At 43.0% G+C, this 19,546-nt stretch overlaps 1 protein-coding gene across 3 annotated transcripts in view; it reads left to right on the forward strand.

Annotated features, from left to right (window-relative positions):
* Window positions 1-19,546, forward strand: part of LOC129864247 (dixin-like) — a 180,362-nt gene that overhangs the window by 97,359 nt on the left and 63,457 nt on the right. For all 3 annotated transcript variants that reach the window (XM_055936955.1, XM_055936954.1, XM_055936956.1), the window contains one exon: window positions 2,022-2,075. In XM_055936955.1, the coding sequence (XP_055792930.1) occupies window positions 2,022-2,075 (54 nt within the window). The remainder of the gene's footprint in view (window positions 1-2,021; window positions 2,076-19,546) is intronic.

Consider the following 19,546-nt stretch of genomic DNA (forward strand, 5'->3'; position numbering starts at 1 on the left):
CCCGGTCGCGGCCGGCTGCGACAGAGCCTGGGCGCGAACCCAGAGACTCTGGTGGCGCAGCTAGCACTGCGATGCAGTGCCCTAGACCACTGCGCCACCCGGGAGGCCTCACCTTTATTTAACCAGGTAGGCTAGTTGAGAACACCTTTATTTAACCAGGTAGGCTAGTTGAGAACACCTTTATTTAACCAGGTAGGCCAGTTGAGAACACCTTTATTTAACCAGGTAGGCTAGTTGAGAACACCTTTATTTAACCAGGTAGGCCAGTTGAGAACACCTTTATTTAACCAGGTAGGCCAGTTGAGAACATCTTTATTTAACCAGGTAGGCTAGTTGAGAACACCTTTATTTAACCAGGTAGGCTAGTTGAGAACACCTTTATTTAACCAGGTAGGCTAGTTGAGAACACCTTTATTTAACCAGGTAGGCTAGTTGAGAACAAGTTCTCATTTACAACTGCGACCTGGCCAAGATAAAGCAAAGCAGTTCGACACATACAACAACACAGAGTTACACATGGAATAAACAAACGTACAGTAATATGTTAATAATTTAGTAATATAGTAATAATAAAGTTGAATGTCTATACAGCATGTGAGCAAATGAGGTAAGATAAGGGAGGTAAGGCAATAAATAGGCCATGGTGGCGAAGTAATTACAATATAGCAATTAAACACTGGAATGGTAGAATGTGCAGAAGATGAATGTGCAAGTAGAGATACTGGGGTGCAAAGGAGCAAGATGAATAAATAAATACAGTATGGGGATGAGGTAGATAGATGGGCTATTTACAGATGGGCTATGTACAGGTGCAGTGATCTGTGAGCTGCTCTGACAGCTGGTGCTTAAAGCTAGTGAGGGAAATAAGTGTTTCCAGCTTCAGATATTTTTGCAGTTCGTTCCAGTCATTGGCAGCAGAGAACTGGAAGGAAAGACGACCAAAGGAGGAATTGGCTTTGGGGGTGACCAGTGAAATATATCTGCTGGAGCGCGTGCTACGGGTGGGTGCTGCTATGGTGACCAGTGAGCTGAGATAAGGCGGGGCTTTACCTAGCAGGGTCTTGTAGATGACATGGAGCCAGTGGGTTTGGCGACGAACTTGAAGCGAGGGCCAGCCGACTAGAACATACAGGTCGCAGTGGTGGGTAGTGTATGGGGCGTTGGTGACAAAACGGATGTCACTGTGATAGACTGCATCCAGTTTGTTGAGTAGAGTGTTGAAGTCTATTTTGTAAATTACATCGCTGAAGTCAAGGATCGGTAGGATAGTCAGTTTTACGAGGGTATGTTTGGCAGCATGAGTGAAGGATGCTTTGTTGAGAAATAGGAAGCCAATTCTAGATTTAACTTTGGATTGGAGATGTTTAATGTGAGTCTGGAAGGAGAGTTTAACCAGACACCTAGGTATTTGTAGTTGTCCACATATTCTAAGTCAGAGCCGTCCAGAGTAGTGATGCTGGACGGGCGGACAGGTGCGGGCAGCGATCGTTTGAAGAGCATGCATTTAGTTTTACTTGCGTTTAAAGGCAGTTGGAGGCCACGGAAGGAGAGTTGTGTGGCATTGAACCTTTTCTGGAGGTTAGTTAACACAGTGTCCAAAGAGGGGCCAGAAGTATACAGAATGTATCTCTCTCAACAACTGGTAACACCCAAACACAGCTCTCTCTCTCTAGGACATATCTTTGTTCTCTGTGCAGATCTTATTTCTCTTTCTCTGTGTGTGTGTGTGTGTGTGTGTGTGTGTGTGTGTGAGGCAGGTATCAATTTTCCCTCTGTATTCATCATCTTTCCGTTTCCTATTTCTCACACACAGCCTCTCTCCCCTCCCTCCTTCTCTCTATCCCTCCCCTCCCTCCTTCTCTCTATCCCTCCCCTCCCTCCTTCTCTCTATCCCCCTCGCTCTCTCGTTCTCTCTATCCCTCCCCTCCCTCCTTCTCTCTATCCCTCCCCTCCCTCCTTCTCTCTATCCCTCCCCTCCCTCCTTCTCTCTATCCCTCCCCTCGCTCTCTCGTTCTCTCTAGGTGGTCATTCGTAGTCATCTAGATCAGAGTATGGAGGAGACCCAGGAGCTGAAGGTAAATACTATTTTTCAGACTAACTGTTTTCCAGATCATTATCAAGCGAATTAAGAAGTAATGTTGACATAGTGAGCTCCATAATGACTGGGACAGTGACTCATTTTGGCTCTGAAAGTGTTGTGTCTTTCTTCTGAAAACAAGTTACTTTAACTGCCTTCATTAATATATATCAATATAACAAGTCATACTGTGGGGTGTTGGACCCAGTCAGGTCTTTATATAACAAGTCATACTGTGGGGTGTTGGACCCAGTCAGGTCTTTATATAACAAGTCATACTGTGGGGTGCTGGACCCAGTCAGGTCTTTATATAACAAGTCATACTGTGGGGTGCTGGACCCAGTCAGGTCTTTATATAACAAGTCATACTGTGGGGTGTTGGACCCAGTCAGGTTTTTATATAACAATATAACAAGTCATACTGTGGGGTGCTGGACCCAGTCAGGTCTTTATATAACAAGTCATACTGTGGGGTGTTGGACCCAGTCAGGTCTTTATATAACAATATAACAAGTCATACTGTGGGGTGCTGGACCCAGTCAGGTCTTTATATAACAAGTCATACTGTGGGGTGTTGGACCCAGTCAGGTTTTTATATAACAATATAACAAGTCATACTGTGGGGTGCTGGACCCAGTCAGGTCTTTATATAACAAGTCATACTGTGGGGTGTTGGACCCAGTCAGGTTTTTATATAACAATATAACAAGTCATACTGTGGGGTGTTGGACCCAGTCAGGTCTTTATATAACAATATAACAAGTCATACTGTGGGGTGCTGGACCGAGTCAGGTCTTTATATAACAAGTCATACTGTGGGGTGTTGGACCCAGTCAGGTTTTTATATAACAATATAACAAGTCATACTGTGGGGTGTTGGACCCAGTCAGGTCTTTATACAACAAGTCATACTGTGGGGTGCTGGACCCAGTCAGGTCTTTATATAACAATATAACAAGTCATACTGTGGGGTGTTGGACCCAGTCAGGTCTTTATATAACAAGTCATACTGTGGGGTGCTGGACCCAGTCAGGTATTTATATAACAAGTCATACTGTGGGGTGTTGGACCCAGTCAGGTCTTTATATAACAAGTCATACTGTGGGGTGCTGGACCCAGTCAGGTCTTTATATAACAATATAACAAGTCATACTGTGGGGTGCTGGACCCAGTCAGGTCTTTATATAACAAGTCATACTGTGGGGTGATGGACCCAGTCAGGTCTTTATATAACAATATAACAAGTCATACTGTGGGGTGTTGGACCCAGTCAGGTCTTTATATAACAAGTCATACTGTGGGGTGTTGGACCCAGTCAGGTCTTTATATAACAAGTCATACTGTGGGGTGTTGGACCCAGTCAGGTCTTTATATAACAAGTCATACTGTGGGGTGCTGGACCCAGTCAGGTCTTTATATAACAAGTCATACTGTGGGGTGTTGGACCCAGTCAGGTTTTTATATAACAATATAACAAGTCATACTGTGGGGTGCTGGACCCAGTCAGGTCTTTATATAACAAGTCATACTGTGGGGTGTTGGACCCAGTCAGGTCTTTATATAACAAGTCATACTGTGGGGTGTTGGACCCAGTCAGGTTTTTATATAACAATATAACAAGTCATACTGTGGGGTGTTGGACCCAGTCAGGTCTTTATATAACAATATAACAAGTCATACTGTGGGGTGCTGGACCGAGTCAGGTCTTTATATAACAAGTCATACTGTGGGGTGTTGGACCCAGTCAGGTTTTTATATAACAATATAACAAGTCATACTGTGGGGTGTTGGACCCAGTCAGGTCTTTATACAACAAGTCATACTGTGGGGTGCTGGACCCAGTCAGGTCTTTATATAACAATATAACAAGTCATACTGTGGGGTGTTGGACCCAGTCAGGTCTTTATATAACAAGTCATACTGTGGGGTGCTGGACCCAGTCAGGTATTTATATAACAAGTCATACTGTGGGGTGTTGGACCCAGTCAGGTCTTTATATAACAAGTCATACTGTGGGGTGCTGGACCCAGTCAGGTCTTTATATAACAATATAACAAGTCATACTGTGGGGTGCTGGACCCAGTCAGGTCTTTATATAACAAGTCATACTGTGGGGTGATGGACCCAGTCAGGTCTTTATATAACAATATAACAAGTCATACTGTGGGGTGCTGGACCCAGTCAGGTCTTTATATAACAATATAACAAGTCATACTGTGGGGTGTTGGACCCAGTCAGGTCTCTATATAACAAGTCATACTGTGGGGTGTTGGACCCAGTCAGGTCTTTATATAACAAGTCATACTGTGGGGTGCTGGACCCAGTCAGGTCTTTATATAACAAGTCATACTGTGGGGTGCTGGACCCAGTCAGGTCTTTATATAACAAGTCATACTGTGGGGTGTTGGACCCAGTCAGGTTTTTATATAACAATATAACAAGTCATACTGTGGGGTGTTGGACCCAGTCAGGTCTTTATATAACAAGTCATACTGTGGGGTGTTGGACCCAGTCAGGTTTTTATATAACAATATAACAAGTCATACTGTGGGGTGCTGGACCCAGTCAGGTCTTTATATAACAATATAACAAGTCATACTGTGGGGTGTTGGACCCAGTCAGGTCTTTATATAACAAGTCATACTGTGGGGTGTTGGACCCAGTCAGGTCTTTATATAACAAGTCATACTGTGGGGTGTTGGACCCAGTCAGGTTTTTATATAACAATATAACAAGTCATACTGTGGGGTGTTGGACCCAGTCAGGTCTTTATATAACAATATAACAAGTCATACTGTGGGGTGCTGGACCCAGTCAGGTCTTTATATAACAATATAACAAGTCATACTGTGGGGTGTTGGACCCAGTCAGGTCTTTATATAACAATATAACAAGTCATACTGTGGGGTGCTGGACCCAGTCAGGTCTTTATATAACAAGTCATACTGTGGGGTGTTGGACCCAGTCAGGTTTTTATATAACAATATAACAAGTCATACTGTGGGGTGCTGGACCCAGTCAGGTCTTTATATAACAATATAACAAGTCATACTGTGGGGTGTTGGACCCAGTCAGGTCTTTATATAACAAGTCATACTGTGGGGTGTTGGACCCAGTCAGGTCTTTATATAACAAGTCATACTGTGGGGTGCTGGACCCAGTCAGGTATTTATATAACAAGTCATACTGTGGGGTGTTGGACCCAGTCAGGTCTTTATATAACAAGTCATACTGTGGGGTGCTGGACCCAGTCAGGTCTTTATATAACAATATAACAAGTCATACTGTGGGGTGCTGGACCCAGTCAGGTCTTTATATAACAATATAACAAGTCATACTGTGGGGTGTTGGACCCAGTCAGGTCTTTATATAACAATATAACAAGTCATACTGTGGGGTGTTGGACCCAGTCAGGTCTTTATATAACAATATAACAAGTCATACTGTGGGGTGTTGGACCCAGTCAGGTCTTTATATAACAAGTCATACTGTGGGGTGTTGGACCCAGTCAGGTCTTTATATAACAAGTCATACTGTGGGGTGTTGGACCCAGTCAGGTCTTTATATAACAATATAACAAGTCATACTGTGGGGTGTTGGACCCAGTCAGGTCTTTATATAACAAGTCATACTGTGGGGTGCTGGACCCAGTCAGGTCTTTATATAACAATATAACAAGTCATACTGTGGGGTGTTGGACCCAGTCAGGTCTTTATATAACAAGTCATACTGTGGGGTGTTGGACCCAGTCAGGTCTTTATATAACAAGTCATACTGTGGGGTGCTGGACCCAGTCAGGTCTTTATATAACAAGTCATACTGTGGGGTGCTGGACCCAGTCAGGTCTTTATATAACAATATAACAAGTCATACTGTGGGGTGCTGGACCCAGTCAGGTCTTTATATAACAAGTCATACTGTGGGGTGTTGGACCCAGTCAGGTCTTTATATAACAAGTCATACTGTGGGGTGCTGGACCCAGTCAGGTCTTTATATAACAATATAACAAGTCATACTGTGGGGTGTTGGACCCAGTCAGGTCTTTATATAACAATATAACAAGTCATACTGTGGGGTGTTGGACCCAGTCAGGTATTTATATAACAAGTCATACTGTGGGGTGTTGGACCCAGTCAGGTCTTTATATAACAAGTCATACTGTGGGGTTTTGGACCCAGTCAGGTCTTTATATAACAAGTCATACTGTGGGGTGCTGGACCCAGTCAGGTCTTTATATAACAAGTCATACTGTGGGGTGTTGGACCCAGTCAGGTCTTTATATAACAAGTCATACTGTGGGGTGCTGGACCCAGTCAGGTCTTTATATAACAATATAACAAGTCATACTGTGGGGTGTTGGACCCAGTCAGGTTTTTATATAACAAGTCATACTGTGGGGTGTTGGACCCAGTCAGGTCTTTATATAACAATATAACAAGTCATACTGTGGGGTGCTGGACCCAGTCAGGTCTTTATATAACAAGTCATACTGTGGGTTGCTGGACCCAGTCAGGTCTTTATATAACAATATAACAAGTTATACTGTGGGGTGTTGGACCCAGTCAGGTCTTTATATAACAATATAACAAGTCATACTGTGGGGTGTTGGACCCAGTCAGGTCTTTATATAACAAGTCATACTGTGGGGTGCTGGACCCAGTCAGGTCTTTATATAACAAGTCATACTGTGGGGTGCTGGACCCAGTCAGGTCTTTATATAACAAGTCATACTGTGGGGTGTTGGACCCAGTCAGGTCTTTATATAACAAGTCATACTGTGGGGTGTTGGACCCAGTCAGGTCTTTATATAACAGTCATACTGTGGGGTGCTGGACCCAGTCAGGTCTTTATATAACAATATAACAAGTCATACTGTGGGGTGCTGGACCCAGTCAGGTCTTTATATAACAAGTCATACTGTGGTGGTGTTGGACCCAGTCAGGTCTTTATATAACAATATAACAAGTCATACTGTGGGGTGCTGGACCCAGTCAGGTCTTTATATAACAAGTCATACTGTGGGGTGTTGGACCCAGTCAGGTCTTTATATAACAATATAACAAGTCATACTGTGGGGTGTTGGACCCAGTCAGGTCTTTATATAACAATATAACAAGTCATACTGTGGGGTGTTGGACCCAGTCAGGTCTTTATATAACAAGTCATACTGTGGGGTGTTGGACCCAGTCAGGTCTTTATATAACAAGTCATACTGTGGGGTGTTGGACCCAGTCAGGTTTTTATATAACAATATAACAAGTCATACTGTGGGGTGCTGGACCCAGTCAGGTCTTTAAATAACAAGTCATACTGTGGGGTGTTGGACCCAGTCAGGTCTTTATATAACAATATAACAAGTCATACTGTGGGGTGCTGGACCCAGTCAGGTCTTTATATAACAAGTCATACTGTGGGGTGTTGGACCCAGTCAGGTTTTTATATAACAATATAACAAGTCATACTGTGGGGTGCTGGACCCAGTCAGGTCTTTATATAACAATATAACAAGTCATACTGTGGGGTGTTGGACCCAGTCAGGTCTTTATATAACAAGTCATACTGTGGGGTGTTGGACCCAGTCAGGTCTTTATATAACAAGTCATACTGTGGGGTGCTGGACCCAGTCAGGTATTTATATAACAAGTCATACTGTGGGGTGTTGGACCCAGTCAGGTCTTTATATAACAAGTCATACTGTGGGGTGCTGGACCCAGTCAGGTCTTTATGTAACAATATAACAAGTCATACTGTGGGGTGCTGGACCCAGTCAGGTCTTTATATAACAAGTCATACTGTGGGGTGTTGGACCCAGTCAGGTCTTTATATAACAATATAACAAGTCATACTGTGGGGTGTTGGACCCAGTCAGGTCTTTATATAACAATATAACACGTCATACTGTGGGGTGTTGGACCCAGTCAGGTCTTTATATAACAATATAACAAGTCATACTGTGGGGTGTTGGACCCAGTCAGGTCTTTATATAACAAGTCATACTGTGGGGTGTTGGACCCAGTCAGGTCTTTATATAACAAGTCATACTGTGGGGTGTTGGACCCAGTCAGGTCTTTATATAACAAGTCATACTGTGGGGTGTTGGACCCAGTCAGGTCTTTATATAACAAGTCATACTGTGGGGTGCTGGACCCAGTCAGGTCTTTATATAACAATATAACAAGTCATACTGTGGGGTGTTGGACCCAGTCAGGTCTTTATATAACAAGTCATACTGTGGGGTGTTGGACCCAGTCAGGTTTTTCTATAACAATATAACAAGTCATACTGTGGGGTGCTGGACCCAGTCAGGTCTTTATATAACAATATAACAAGTCATACTGTGGGGTGTTGGACCCAGTCAGGTCTTTATATAACAAGTCATACTGTGGGGTGTTGGACCCAGTCAGGTCTTTATATAACAAGTCATACTGTGGGGTGTTGGACCCAGTCAGGTTTTTATATAACAATATAACAAGTCATACTGTGGGGTGTTGGACCCAGTCAGGTCTTTATATAACAATATAACAAGTCATACTGTGGGGTGCTGGACCCAGTCAGGTCTTTATATAACAAGTCATACTGTGGGGTGTTGGACCCAGTCAGGTTTTTATATAACAATATAACAAGTCATACTGTGGGGTGCTGGACCCAGTCAGGTCTTTATATAACAATATAACAAGTCATACTGTGGGGTGTTGGACCCAGTCAGGTCTTTATATAACAAGTCATACTGTGGGGTGTTGGACCCAGTCAGGTCTTTATATAACAAGTCATACTGTGGGGTGCTGGACCCAGTCAGGTATTTATATAACAAGTCATACTGTGGGGTGTTGGACCCAGTCAGGTCTTTATATAACAAGTCATACTGTGGGGTGCTGGACCCAGTCAGGTCTTTATATAACAATATAACAAGTCATACTGTGGGGTGCTGGACCCAGTCAGGTCTTTATATAACAATATAACAAGTCATACTGTGGGGTGTTGGACCCAGTCAGGTCTTTATATAACAATATAACAAGTCATACTGTGGGGTGTTGGACCCAGTCAGGTCTTTATATAACAATATAACAAGTCATACTGTGGGGTGTTGGACCCAGTCAGGTCTTTATATAACAAGTCATACTGTGGGGTGTTGGACCCAGTCAGGTCTTTATATAACAAGTCATACTGTGGGGTGTTGGACCCAGTCAGGTCTTTATATAACAATATAACAAGTCATACTGTGGGGTGTTGGACCCAGTCAGGTCTTTATATAACAAGTCATACTGTGGGGTGCTGGACCCAGTCAGGTCTTTATATAACAATATAACAAGTCATACTGTGGGGTGTTGGACCCAGTCAGGTCTTTATATAACAAGTCATACTGTGGGGTGTTGGACCCAGTCAGGTCTTTATATAACAAGTCATACTGTGGGGTGCTGGACCCAGTCAGGTCTTTATATAACAAGTCATACTGTGGGGTGCTGGACCCAGTCAGGTCTTTATATAACAATATAACAAGTCATACTGTGGGGTGTTGGACCCAGTCAGGTCTTTATATAACAAGTCATACTGTGGGGTGTTGGACCCAGTCAGGTCTTTATATAACAAGTCATACTGTGGGGTGCTGGACCCAGTCAGGTCTTTATATAACAATATAACAAGTCATACTGTGGGGTGTTGGACCCAGTCAGGTCTTTATATAACAATATAACAAGTCATACTGTGGGGTGTTGGACCCAGTCAGGTATTTATATAACAAGTCATACTGTGGGGTGTTGGACCCAGTCAGGTCTTTATATAACAAGTCATACTGTGGGGTGTTGGACCCAGTCAGGTCTTTATATAACAAGTCATACTGTGGGGTGCTGGACCCAGTCAGGTCTTTATATAACAAGTCATACTGTGGGGTGTTGGACCCAGTCAGGTCTTTATATAACAATATAACAAGTCATACTGTGGGGTGCTGGACCCAGTCAGGTCTTTATACTAACAAGTCATACTGTGGGGTGTTGGACCCAGTCAGGTCTTTATATAACAATATAACAAGTCATACTGTGGGGTGTTGGACCCAGTCAGGTCTTTATATAACAAGTCATACTGTGGGGTGCTGGACCCAGTCAGGTATTTATATAACAAGTCATACTGTGGGGTGTTGGACCCAGTCAGGTCTTTATATAACAAGTCATACTGTGGGGTGCTGGACCCAGTCAGGTCTTTATATAACAATATAACAAGTCATACTGTGGGGTGCTGGACCCAGTCAGGTCTTTATATAACAAGTCATACTGTGGGGTGCTGGACCCAGTCAGGTCTTTATATAACAATATAACAAGTCATACTGTGGGGTGCTGGACCCAGTCAGGTCTTTATATAACAATATAACAAGTCATACTGTGGGGTGTTGGACCCAGTCAGGTCTTTATATAACAAGTCATACTGTGGGGTGTTGGACCCAGTCAGGTCTTTATATAACAAGTCATACTGTGGGGTGCTGGACCCAGTCAGGTCTTTATATAACAAGTCATACTGTGGGGTGCTGGACCCAGTCAGGTCTTTATATAACAAGTCATACTGTGGGGTGTTGGACCCAGTCAGGTCTTTATATAACAATATAACAAGTCATACTGTGGGGTGTTGGACCCAGTCAGGTCTTTATATAACAAGTCATACTGTGGGGTGTTGGACCCAGTCAGGTCTTTATATAACAATATAACAAGTCATACTGTGGGGTGCTGGACCCAGTCAGGTCTTTATATAACAATATAACAAGTCATACTGTGGGGTGTTGGACCCAGTCAGGTCTTTATATAACAAGTCATACTGTGGGGTGTTGGACCCAGTCAGGTCTTTATATAACAAGTCATACTGTGGGGTGTTGGACCCAGTCAGGTTTTTATATAACAATATAACAAGTCATACTGTGGGGTGTTGGACCCAGTCAGGTCTTTATATAACAATATAACAAGTCATACTGTGGGGTGCTGGACCCAGTCAGGTCTTTATATAACAAGTCATACTGTGGGGTGTTGGACCCAGTCAGGTTTTTATATAACAATATAACAAGTCATACTGTGGGGTGCTGGACCCAGTCAGGTCTTTATATAACAATATAACAAGTCATACTGTGGGGTGTTGGACCCAGTCAGGTCTTTATATAACAAGTCATACTGTGGGGTGTTGGACCCAGTCAGGTCTTTATATAACAAGTCATACTGTGGGGTGCTGGACCCAGTCAGGTATTTATATAACAAGTCATACTGTGGGGTGTTGGACCCAGTCAGGTCTTTATATAACAAGTCATACTGTGGGGTGCTGGACCCAGTCAGGTCTTTATATAACAATATAACAAGTCATACTGTGGGGTGCTGGACCCAGTCAGGTCTTTATATAACAATATAACAAGTCATACTGTGGGGTGTTGGACCCAGTCAGGTCTTTATATAACAATATAACAAGTCATACTGTGGGGTGTTGGACCCAGTCAGGTCTTTATATAACAATATAACAAGTCATACTGTGGGGTGTTGGACCCAGTCAGGTCTTTATATAACAAGTCATACTGTGGGGTGTTGGACCCAGTCAGGTCTTTATATAACAAGTCATACTGTGGGGTGTTGGACCCAGTCAGGTCTTTATATAACAATATAACAAGTCATACTGTGGGGTGTTGGACCCAGTCAGGTCTTTATATAACAAGTCATACTGTGGGGTGCTGGACCCAGTCAGGTCTTTATATAACAATATAACAAGTCATACTGTGGGGTGTTGGACCCAGTCAGGTCTTTATATAACAAGTCATACTGTGGGGTGTTGGACCCAGTCAGGTCTTTATATAACAAGTCATACTGTGGGGTGCTGGACCCAGTCAGGTCTTTATATAACAAGTCATACTGTGGGGTGCTGGACCCAGTCAGGTCTTTATATAACAATATAACAAGTCATACTGTGGGGTGCTGGACCCAGTCAGGTCTTTATATAACAAGTCATACTGTGGGGTGTTGGACCCAGTCAGGTCTTTATATAACAAGTCATACTGTGGGGTGCTGGACCCAGTCAGGTCTTTATATAACAATATAACAAGTCATACTGTGGGGTGTTGGACCCAGTCAGGTCTTTATATAACAATATAACAAGTCATACTGTGGGGTGTTGGACCCAGTCAGGTATTTATATAACAAGTCATACTGTGGGGTGTTGGACCCAGTCAGGTCTTTATATAACAAGTCATACTGTGGGGTGTTGGACCCAGTCAGGTCTTTATATAACAAGTCATACTGTGGGGTGCTGGACCCAGTCAGGTCTTTATATAACAAGTCATACTGTGGGGTGTTGGACCCAGTCAGGTCTTTATATAACAAGTCATACTGTGGGGTGCTGGACCCAGTCAGGTCTTTATATAACAATATAACAAGTCATACTGTGGGGTGTTGGACCCAGTCAGGTTTTTATATAACAAGTCATACTGTGGGGTGTTGGACCCAGTCAGGTCTTTATATAACAATATAACAAGTCATACTGTGGGGTGCTGGACCCAGTCAGGTCTTTATATAACAAGTCATACTGTGGGTTGCTGGACCCAGTCAGGTCTTTATATAACAATATAACAAGTTATACTGTGGGGTGTTGGACCCAGTCAGGTCTTTATATAACAATATAACAAGTCATACTGTGGGGTGTTGGACCCAGTCAGGTCTTTATATAACAAGTCATACTGTGGGGTGCTGGACCCAGTCAGGTCTTTATATAACAAGTCATACTGTGGGGTGCTGGACCCAGTCAGGTCTTTATATAACAAGTCATACTGTGGGGTGTTGGACCCAGTCAGGTCTTTATATAACAAGTCATACTGTGGGGTGTTGGACCCAGTCAGGTCTTTATATAACAGTCATACTGTGGGGTGCTGGACCCAGTCAGGTCTTTATATAACAATATAACAAGTCATACTGTGGGGTGCTGGACCCAGTCAGGTCTTTATATAACAAGTCATACTGTGGTGGTGTTGGACCCAGTCAGGTCTTTATATAACAATATAACAAGTCATACTGTGGGGTGCTGGACCCAGTCAGGTCTTTATATAACAATATAACAAGTCATACTGTGGGGTGTTGGACCCAGTCAGGTCTTTATATAACAATATAACAAGTCATACTGTGGGGTGTTGGACCCAGTCAGGTCTTTATATAACAATATAACAAGTCATACTGTGGGGTGTTGGACCCAGTCAGGTCTTTATATAACAAGTCATACTGTGGGGTGTTGGACCCAGTCAGGTCTTTATATAACAAGTCATACTGTGGGGTGTTGGACCCAGTCAGGTTTTTATATAACAATATAACAAGTCATACTGTGGGGTGCTGGACCCAGTCAGGTCTTTAAATAACAAGTCATACTGTGGGGTGTTGGACCCAGTCAGGTCTTTATATAACAATATAACAAGTCATACTGTGGGGTGCTGGACCCAGTCAGGTCTTTATATAACAAGTCATACTGTGGGGTGTTGGACCCAGTCAGGTTTTTATATAACAATATAACAAGTCATACTGTGGGGTGCTGGACCCAGTCAGGTCTTTATATAACAATATAACAAGTCATACTGTGGGGTGTTGGACCCAGTCAGGTCTTTATATAACAAGTCATACTGTGGGGTGTTGGACCCAGTCAGGTCTTTATATAACAAGTCATACTGTGGGGTGCTGGACCCAGTCAGGTATTTATATAACAAGTCATACTGTGGGGTGTTGGACCCAGTCAGGTCTTTATATAACAAGTCATACTGTGGGGTGCTGGACCCAGTCAGGTCTTTATGTAACAATATAACAAGTCATACTGTGGGGTGCTGGACCCAGTCAGGTCTTTATATAACAATATAACAAGTCATACTGTGGGGTGTTGGACCCAGTCAGGTCTTTATATAACAAGTCATACTGTGGGGTGTTGGACCCAGTCAGGTCTTTATATAACAAGTCATACTGTGGGGTGTTGGACCCAGTCAGGTCTTTATATAACAAGTCATACTGTGGGGTGTTGGACCCAGTCAGGTCTTTATATAACAAGTCATACTGTGGGGTGCTGGACCCAGTCAGGTCTTTATATAACAATATAACAAGTCATACTGTGGGGTGTTGGACCCAGTCAGGTCTTTATATAACAAGTCATACTGTGGGGTGTTGGACCCAGTCAGGTTTTTATATAACAATATAACAAGTCATACTGTGGGGTGCTGGACCCAGTCAGGTCTTTATATAACAATATAACAAGTCATACTGTGGGGTGTTGGACCCAGTCAGGTCTTTATATAACAAGTCATACTGTGGGGTGTTGGACCCAGTCAGGTCTTTATATAACAAGTCATACTGTGGGGTGTTGGACCCAGTCAGGTTTTTATATAACAATATAACAAGTCATACTGTGGGGTGTTGGACCCAGTCAGGTCTTTATATAACAATATAACAAGTCATACTGTGGGGTGCTGGACCCAGTCAGGTCTTTATATAACAAGTCATACTGTGGGGTGTTGGACCCAGTCAGGTTTTTATATAACAATATAACAAGTCATACTGTGGGGTGCTGGACCCAGTCAGGTCTTTATATAACAATATAACAAGTCATACTGTGGGGTGTTGGACCCAGTCAGGTCTTTATATAACAAGTCATACTGTGGGGTGTTGGACCCAGTCAGGTCTTTATATAACAAGTCATACTGTGGGGTGCTGGACCCAGTCAGGTATTTATATAACAAGTCATACTGTGGGGTGTTGGACCCAGTCAGGTCTTTATATAACAAGTCATACTGTGGGGTGCTGGACCCAGTCAGGTCTTTATATAACAATATAACAAGTCATACTGTGGGGTGCTGGACCCAGTCAGGTCTTTATATAACAATATAACAAGTCATACTGTGGGGTGTTGGACCCAGTCAGGTCTTTATATAACAATATAACAAGTCATACTGTGGGGTGTTGGACCCAGTCAGGTCTTTATATAACAATATAACAAGTCATACTGTGGGGTGTTGGACCCAGTCAGGTCTTTATATAACAAGTCATACTGTGGGGTGTTGGACCCAGTCAGGTCTTTATATAACAAGTCATACTGTGGGGTGTTGGACCCAGTCAGGTCTTTATATAACAATATAACAAGTCATACTGTGGGGTGTTGGACCCAGTCAGGTCTTTATATAACAAGTCATACTGTGGGGTGCTGGACCCAGTCAGGTCTTTATATAACAATATAACAAGTCATACTGTGGGGTGTTGGACCCAGTCAGGTCTTTATATAACAAGTCATACTGTGGGGTGTTGGACCCAGTCAGGTCTTTATATAACAAGTCATACTGTGGGGTGCTGGACCCAGTCAGGTCTTTATATAACAAGTCATACTGTGGGGTGCTGGACCCAGTCAGGTCTTTATATAACAATATAACAAGTCATACTGTGGGGTGTTGGACCCAGTCAGGTCTTTATATAACAAGTCATACTGTGGGGTGTTGGACCCAGTCAGGTCTTTATATAACAAGTCATACTGTGGGGTGCTGGACCCAGTCAGGTCTTTATATAACAATATAACAAGTCATACTGTGGGGTGTTGGACCCAGTCAGGTCTTTATATAACAATATAACAAGTCATACTGTGGGGTGTTGGACCCAGTCAGGTATTTATATAACAAGTCATACTGTGGGGTGTTGGACCCAGTCAGGTCTTTATATAACAAGTCATACTGTGGGGTTTTGGACCCAGTCAGGTCTTTATATAACAAGTCATACTGTGGGGTGCTGGACCCAGTCAGGTCTTTATATAACAAGTCATACTGTGGGGTGTTGGACCCAGTCAGGTCTTTATATAACAAGTCATACTGTGGGGTGCTGGACCCAGTCAGGTCTTTATATAACAATATAACAAGTCATACTGTGGGGTGTTGGACCCAGTCAGGTTTTTATATAACAAGTCATACTGTGGGGTGTTGGACCCAGTCAGGTCTTTATATAACAATATAACAAGTCATACTGTGGGGTGCTGGACCCAGTCAGGTCTTTATATAACAAGTCATACTGTGGGTTGCTGGACCCAGTCAGGTCTTTATATAACAATATAACAAGTTATACTGTGGGGTGTTGGACCCAGTCAGGTCTTTATATAACAATATAACAAGTCATACTGTGGGGTGTTGGACCCAGTCAGGTCTTTATATAACAAGTCATACTGTGGGGTGCTGGACCCAGTCAGGTCTTTATATAACAAGTCATACTGTGGGGTGCTGGACCCAGTCAGGTCTTTATATAACAAGTCATACTGTGGGGTGTTGGACCCAGTCAGGTCTTTATATAACAAGTCATACTGTGGGGTGTTGGACCCAGTCAGGTCTTTATATAACAGTCATACTGTGGGGTGCTGGACCCAGTCAGGTCTTTATATAACAATATAACAAGTCATACTGTGGGGTGCTGGACCCAGTCAGGTCTTTATATAACAAGTCATACTGTGGTGGTGTTGGACCCAGTCAGGTCTTTATATAACAATATAACAAGTCATACTGTGGGGTGCTGGACCCAGTCAGGTCTTTATATAACAATATAACAAGTCATACTGTGGGGTGTTGGACCCAGTCAGGTCTTTATATAACAATATAACAAGTCATACTGTGGGGTGTTGGACCCAGTCAGGTCTTTATATAACAATATAACAAGTCATACTGTGGGGTGTTGGACCCAGTCAGGTCTTTATATAACAAGTCATACTGTGGGGTGTTGGACCCAGTCAGGTCTTTATATAACAAGTCATACTGTGGGGTGTTGGACCCAGTCAGGTTTTTATATAACAATATAACAAGTCATACTGTGGGGTGTTGGACCCAGTCAGGTCTTTATATAACAATATAACAAGTCATACTGTGGGGTGCTGGACCCAGTCAGGTCTTTATATAACAAGTCATACTGTGGGGTGTTGGACCCAGTCAGGTTTTTATATAACAATATAACAAGTCATACTGTGGGGTGCTGGACCCAGTCAGGTCTTTATATAACAATATAACAAGTCATACTGTGGGGTGTTGGACCCAGTCAGGTCTTTATATAACAAGTCATACTGTGGGGTGTTGGACCCAGTCAGGTCTTTATATAACAAGTCATACTGTGGGGTGCTGGACCCAGTCAGGTATTTATATAACAAGTCATACTGTGGGGTGTTGGACCCAGTCAGGTCTTTATATAACAAGTCATACTGTGGGGTGCTGGACCCAGTCAGGTCTTTATATAACAATATAACAAGTCATACTGTGGGGTGCTGGACCCAGTCAGGTCTTTATATAACAATATAACAAGTCATACTGTGGGGTGTTGGACCCAGTCAGGTCTTTATATAACAATATAACACGTCATACTGTGGGGTGTTGGACCCAGTCAGGTCTTTATATAACAATATAACAAGTCATACTGTGGGGTGTTGGACCCAGTCAGGTCTTTATATAACAAGTCATACTGTGGGGTGTTGGACCCAGTCAGGTCTTTATATAACAAGTCATACTGTGGGGTGTTGGACCCAGTCAGGTCTTTATATAACAAGTCATACTGTGGGGTGTTGGACCCAGTCAGGTCTTTATATAACAAGTCATACTGTGGGGTGCTGGACCCAGTCAGGTCTTTATATAACAATATAACAAGTCATACTGTGGGGTGTTGGACCCAGTCAGGTCTTTATATAACAAGTCATACTGTGGGGTGCTGGACCCAGTCAGGTCTTTATATAACAATATAACAAGTCATACTGTGGGGTGTTGGACCCAGTCAGGTCTTTATATAACAAGTCATACTGTGGGGTGTTGGACCCAGTCAGGTCTTTATATAACAAGTCATACTGTGGGGTGCTGGACCCAGTCAGGTCTTTATATAACAAGTCATACTGTGGGGTGTTGGACCCAGTCAGGTCTTTATATAACAAGTCATACTGTGGGGTGCTGGACCCAGTCAGGTCTTTATATAACAATATAACAAGTCATACTGTGGGGTGTTGGACCCAGTCAGGTTTTTATATAACAAGTCATACTGTGGGGTGTTGGACCCAGTCAGGTCTTTATATAACAATATAACAAGTCATACTGTGGGGTGCTGGACCCAGTCAGGTCTTTATATAACAAGTCATACTGTGGGTTGCTGGACCCAGTCAGGTCTTTATATAACAATATAACAAGTTATACTGTGGGGTGTTGGACCCAGTCAGGTCTTTATATAACAATATAACAAGTCATACTGTGGGGTGTTGGACCCAGTCAGGTCTTTATATAACAAGTCATACTGTGGGGTGCTGGACCCAGTCAGGTCTTTATATAACAAGTCATACTGTGGGGTGCTGGACCCAGTCAGGTCTTTATATAACAAGTCATACTGTGGGGTGTTGGACCCAGTCAGGTCTTTATATAACAAGTCATACTGTGGGGTGTTGGACCCAGTCAGGTCTTTATATAACAGTCATACTGTGGGGTGCTGGACCCAGTCAGGTCTTTATATAACAATATAACAAGTCATACTGTGGGGTGCTGGACCCAGTCAGGTCTTTATATAACAAGTCATACTGTGGTGGTGTTGGACCCAGTCAGGTCTTTATATAACAATATAACAAGTCATACTGTGGGGTGCTGGACCCAGTCAGGTCTTTATATAACAATATAACAAGTCATACTGTGGGGTGTTGGACCCAGTCAGGTCTTTATATAACAATATAACAAGTCATACTGTGGGGTGTTGGACCCAGTCAGGTCTTTATATAACAATATAACAAGTCATACTGTGGGGTGTTGGACCCAGTCAGGTCTTTATATAACAAGTCATACTGTGGGGTGTTGGACCCAGTCAGGTCTTTATATAACAAGTCATACTGTGGGGTGTTGGACCCAGTCAGGTTTTTATATAACAATATAACAAGTCATACTGTGGGGTGTTGGACCCAGTCAGGTCTTTATATAACAATATAACAAGTCATACTGTGGGGTGCTGGACCCAGTCAGGTCTTTATATAACAAGTCATACTGTGGGGTGTTGGACCCAGTCAGGTTTTTATATAACAATATAACAAGTCATACTGTGGGGTGCTGGACCCAGTCAGGTCTTTATATAACAATATAACAAGTCATACTGTGGGGTGTTGGACCCAGTCAGGTCTTTATATAACAAGTCATACTGTGGGGTGTTGGACCCAGTCAGGTCTTTATATAACAAGTCATACTGTGGGGTGCTGGACCCAGTCAGGTATTTATATAACAAGTCATACTGTGGGGTGTTGGACCCAGTCAGGTCTTTATATAACAAGTCATACTGTGGGGTGCTGGACCCAGTCAGGTCTTTATATAACAATATAACAAGTCATACTGTGGGGTGCTGGACCCAGTCAGGTCTTTATATAACAATATAACAAGTCATACTGTGGGGTGTTGGACCCAGTCAGGTCTTTATATAACAATATAACACGTCATACTGTGGGGTGTTGGACCCAGTCAGGTCT

This window comes from Salvelinus fontinalis, chromosome 10 (assembly GCF_029448725.1).
Source record: "Salvelinus fontinalis isolate EN_2023a chromosome 10, ASM2944872v1, whole genome shotgun sequence".
NCBI lineage: Eukaryota > Metazoa > Chordata > Actinopteri > Salmoniformes > Salmonidae > Salvelinus > Salvelinus fontinalis.